This window comes from Gambusia affinis, unplaced genomic scaffold (genome assembly GCF_019740435.1).
Source record: "Gambusia affinis unplaced genomic scaffold, SWU_Gaff_1.0 Scaffold5, whole genome shotgun sequence".
In the NCBI taxonomy this organism is placed as follows: domain Eukaryota; kingdom Metazoa; phylum Chordata; class Actinopteri; order Cyprinodontiformes; family Poeciliidae; genus Gambusia; species Gambusia affinis.
The window spans coordinates 36,545-41,527 of record NW_025316838.1 but is presented as its reverse complement, the minus strand read 5'-3'; the positions used below and the strand labels follow the sequence as shown (position 1 = coordinate 41,527).

Here is a 4,983-nt window from a genome sequence, read left to right as displayed (position 1 = left end):
TTGCCCAAAAAGCACTTTTAATTGTATTTCACAGCTACAAAAAGCGAGAAAAGCCAAAATTGCAACGTTTCGGTTTACAATGAAACCTTCGTCAGGCTGGCTTAAGTAAACAAATAAACAATAACTTACAACAAATCATGCTCAATGCGTCAGGTGCAGTCCGAAAATGCACTGTCATAACAGCATTGTAACAATGTATTCAACAGTATCCGGTGCACTGAGCCAATAGAAAAAGTCCTTTCTTGAAATTGGCCGCTCCCCAAAGTAAGGAGCTTTGCCATTGGTCGCACTAGTCCAGTGCTGCGTTCAGAGACATTTAAAGTTTAAATCAGGTTACAGTAATGATATACAAATAACAGAATAAACATTTTTTCCTTTACAAACAAAATAGCATTTCTTCAGAAAATATTTACATGAACACTGGAAACCGTGTTATTTCTTTATTATAAACATTCCTCTTCAGTGGTTTCCTCCTCATCCTGGAAGTGGATCCGTATCCTGTAAAAATGACCCTCTTCTACCTGTTTTTAGATTTATATTAATTATGAGAGAATAGGAATCTAGGGGGCAGATGGAGGCACGGGCTGGTTAGGGGAAACAAGATTATTAAATTCTGTCGCCGAAGGCGGCAGAATTTATGGTGCACAGGCCATCATTGTTTCTGCCCACCAAGAACCCACTCCCACTGTTTATTATATTAAAAAAATATATTTAACATTAGGGGTCAAAAGAGTTAGGGTCAAATAACTAGGTTAGGTTTAGGCATTGGTCCACAAAGGTTAGGTTTAGGATAAAAAATAAGGAAAGGGGATAAATAATGAATATAATAATAATAATAGTGTTATAACATGACAATATCCGAAAAGTGTGAAATAGTATGTGGGAGGATTTGGAACTGGTAATCAGAGATGTTAATTAATTAAATTTTTCGTTAAGGCCTTTGGGATGTCTGGTTTCCAATTTGGAAATCCAAATCCTCTCGGCTCTCCGACGTTCCTGCATTGTCCACCTGGGATTGGTTTGTATCACGGTTGCAGAAACAGCCTGCCAACCATGGGATAAGAAATGCTTCACTAAATGGGTTTGTGTTTTTTTCTTTTTGAGAATATTGTGTTTGTGTTGAGCAAATCTCACTAATATAGTATTTCCTGTCTCTCCCACATATTGCATTCCACACTTTTTACAAGTTATCAGGTACACACAATTCTTGGAACGAGGGTTACCTGTACATTTGGATAGGAAGACATTTTTATTATAGGAGCGCAACCATTTCAGGTGTTTGAAAACTGCCCACCACCTCTGGATCTGGGTTGGATCACAGGTGGGATTTTAGCTTTAATTAAATGATCTCTCAGATTTTGTTTCTCCTAAAAGCTCCAATGACTTCATATTCCCTTAACAATTGTGTTTCCCGAGTCAGCTTTTGAAAATTGTCCTTAATGACTTTGACCAATTTGGTTGAAGATGGAGAAAACGTGGTCACAAAGGGCAACAGAGGGGAAACCTGAATGGGTTTAGTTGTCAAAAATGATTTGAAGCATTTTCTTAAAAAAGAGCGACAGTACCCTCTGTTGGCCAAAGCGGAGAACAACGTTTTGGTGGCTACTTTGAAATCAGTCTCCTGAGTACAAATCCTGTGAAATCTTAACAGTTGGGATTTAATGAGTCCAGCAAAGGTATGTTTGGGGTGGAAACTGGTCTTAAACAAAAGAGCATGTGTATCGGTAGGTTTAAAAAATACTTTGATGTCTAAAATGTGATTTGTTTGAAAGTTTGGGCCTTTATATGTAGTTGTGTCTAAGAAGTCAATCGAATTTTTGTTGATATTTGATTTTAATTTTATTGATGCATTATGACCGTTCAAGATGATTAGAAAATCCTTAAAATCTGCTTCTGAATATGGCCAGATTCCCCAAATATCATCCAAAAACCTCAGATATTGGATGGGCTTTTTTGGACATTTTTCCAAAGCTGAACTCTCCCATTGAGCCATAAAGATATTGGCATAGGCAGGGCAAATTTCTTGCCCATTGCCGTTCCTTTTATTTGAAGAAAAATTCTTTATTGAATTCAAAGTCGTTCCTGGTTAGATTTATTTCTAACAGCTGTAAGAGCTCTTTTTCTGGTCTTTTTTGTCTGGAAACTTTCTAAATATGTTTCTAACTGCATCTATTCCTCTTTGATATCAATATTCGTATAGAGACTGTCAATATCTAATGAAAATAGAAAAGAGTCTTCTGGAATCACAAGTTTTTTAACCCTCTCCACAAAGTCATAGGTGTCTTTAATGTAGCTGTCATGTTTTGTGGACAAAGGGTTCAAAAAATGATCTAAATATTCGCTGTGAAGTAAGTTTCACTGTCACAGTCAGAAACTATCGGCCTGCCAGGGGTATCTGAAATGGAACACTCCAACTGGCAGGATCTTTATGAATCTTTGGTAACATATAGAAAAGTCTCGCCCTGGGTACAGTTGAACCTAATAAATATCTTTTTGTTTAATATTAATGAATTTCTTTATGTACAAGTTATTAATTATTTTCTCCACCATTGGGATAGTTTCCAAATAAATGGGTTTTTCCAATTTAGAATAGTAGGTTTTATCATTGAGTTGTCTGTATCCCTCCTGTAAATATTGATCCCTGTCAAATATGACAATCGCACTGCCCTTATCTGCTGGTTTTATAATTATTTCTTTATTGTTTTTAGTTCCTGTAAAGCTGCAAGTTCTTCAGGAGTAAGATTGGATTTTACATGGATGGGATGAAAGTGATTTTGAAAAAATCCTGATCAGCCTTGATAAGGGTAAGTAATTGTGGTGGAAGTTGGCCCACAGAGGCGTCCAATCGGATTTTGGAGTAAAGGGCTGAGACTCTGAAGTGGATTTGTCTTTGTAATATAAAGCCAATTTCACCCTTCGTGGTATTGTTGTATGTCAAATTTACATTGGAATTTTAACTCTTTACTGTAACCTGTAGTGGGGATAAAATTTAGACCCTTACTAAGTAAGGCACATTGTGCATCCGAAAGCTGGAAGGTTTTGGAAAGATTAATGACACTTTTCACCCCTCCCGTATACACGGGCTTGTGGGGATGTCTAGTTTACATAATCACTCCAATGTTTAAGCATGTGCATTGCCGTATTTTTAGTCCAATGGACATGATCCCTTTCTGTGTCAAAATTATCCTGTGGCAGAGCAGGAATGTGGTTCTTCAAACCTGTGATGAAGTTGTTCAGGTGTTGCAGTATTCCCTGCTCCTTGGGGGGTAGCCCTAAAGAAAAGTTAATTACTGGAACGAAGATCTGTGCTTCTGGGAAGAGGTCTTGGGCCGTCTCCAGAGTTCTTTTCAGTTCGGCCACTGGTGTTCTCTTGTCCCTCTGTGACCTATTGCACAAACCAAAAGACAACACAAGTTTCTCAACCGTTACCTCAACGGTGGCTCTGTCCAGGGCGCTCTCAGCGTGGCACCATTTTGCTCCGGGAAGGCTGTCAATCTGGACACTTTTAGCTGCAAACGGTGGCATTCTGGCTACATTAGAATCTCCCACTATCACAGATTTCTGTTTAATGTGGAGATTCCAGCCCTGATGTTTTCTAGGTGTATTTGGATGTTTTCGTGTGTGCAGATTTGGACCTCTGGCGAGGAAGGTGATGTAGAAGGTTCTTCCTCCGTCGCCTCCACCTGCAGATGTGTTTGGACGCTAGATCTCAACCTAGAAATGTCAATGGGGGTCAAGCTAACACGGTGAGTGGCCGCTGGATCCAGGGATCTCTCACTCTCACCTTGTAGTGGTCTCAAGCTAAATTCCCCTGGTTCATCTCTAATTATCTGGTTCTTTCTATCCAGAGATGGATCAGATTGGGCTGTTCGTAAAAGGGCAGAAGGTGGAGATCGAAGAGAGGGAGAGGGAGCCGACGGAGGTTGAAGATTCCTTGAAGGAGCTTCTGGCTCTCCGCCTGCATTTCCTTGTTGCTGTCCGGTCGGTCGTGAACTTCTCACCTCTCTCTGTTCCAAAGGTTCCTGTTGGGTCTCCTGAGGATACTCAAGTTCTGACTCTGAACAGAAGCTGTCCCCACCGTCGTCTTCATTAAAGATGGCCGACCACTCTTTATTCAGTTGTGGTTCAGTCATCGTGGCAACCGTTTTGAGAGGTGTGCGTTGAGGAGGAGGTGGAGCATGAACTTCAGCTGTGACTGACCTCTGATTTGCGATGGGAATGCGTGCTCTCGATGGTCCTTCCAGGGGGGATGTAGTCATCGTCCTCCGTTGGTCAGAAAGATTCCTTTCAGTCAGTCCTCTGGTGTCAGACCCTCCTCTGGTTGAACCTCTGCTCCCTTGTGGTTCTCTGGTTGGCTCTGAGGTGGATGTTCTCCTGCTTAATAATGTGGAAGATTCACCTGTGATTTGTGTCTCCCGTTCTCGTCTGGTCCTCAGAGCAGGTTGTTGCGGTGCCTCATCTGTTGATCTCAAGTCCGCCATCTTAGCAACAATCACTGCTTGGGTTTGGTCCAGTGTCTCCTCAGTGAGTCTGCGACCAAAGTTTCTTCTTGCCCAAGATGCTGCAATTTCAAAAGGGGGGCGCCAGTCATCTGTGGATAACTGAGAGAGGATTTGGACTTCCTTCTCCAAATTGAAATTATAATGATCTCGTAGAATAGTAACTGTAGTTTCTGTCCAGTTTTTAGCATTTTCTTCAATCAAAGTCTGTGTGTCCTTGTTGGGCATTGCTGGTTTAACAAAAGTGGCTAAATTTTGAGCCATCTTTTTCAAAGATGGAGGATAGTCTTTCTTTGAAACATTGTTAAGGTGATGGACAGACTTTATCAATTTATGGATGACACGAACCTTTTGTAGAAAATCTGTATCATCAGATTGAATCCGATCCGTCTGGGTTCTGTTCCGTTGTCTAGGAGACGGGTTGAAGTATCTTCTCCTCCTGTTTGGGTTTCGATCCTCTCCTTCATCTCGTCCCCTCATCCAT

At 40.9% G+C, this 4,983-nt stretch overlaps 1 protein-coding gene across 1 annotated transcript; it reads right to left on the bottom strand.

Annotated features, from left to right (window-relative positions):
- Nucleotides 1-3,551: 3,551 nt before the first annotated feature.
- On the bottom strand, nt 3,552-4,983 carry LOC122827646. The gene is made up of 2 exons (XM_044110543.1): nt 4,848-4,983; nt 3,552-4,561 (listed from the first exon to the last, which is right to left on the bottom strand). Exon 2 carries the CDS (start codon nt 4,479-4,481, stop codon nt 3,552-3,554), a length of 930 nt encoding a protein of 309 aa, XP_043966478.1. The 5' UTR covers nt 4,482-4,561; nt 4,848-4,983.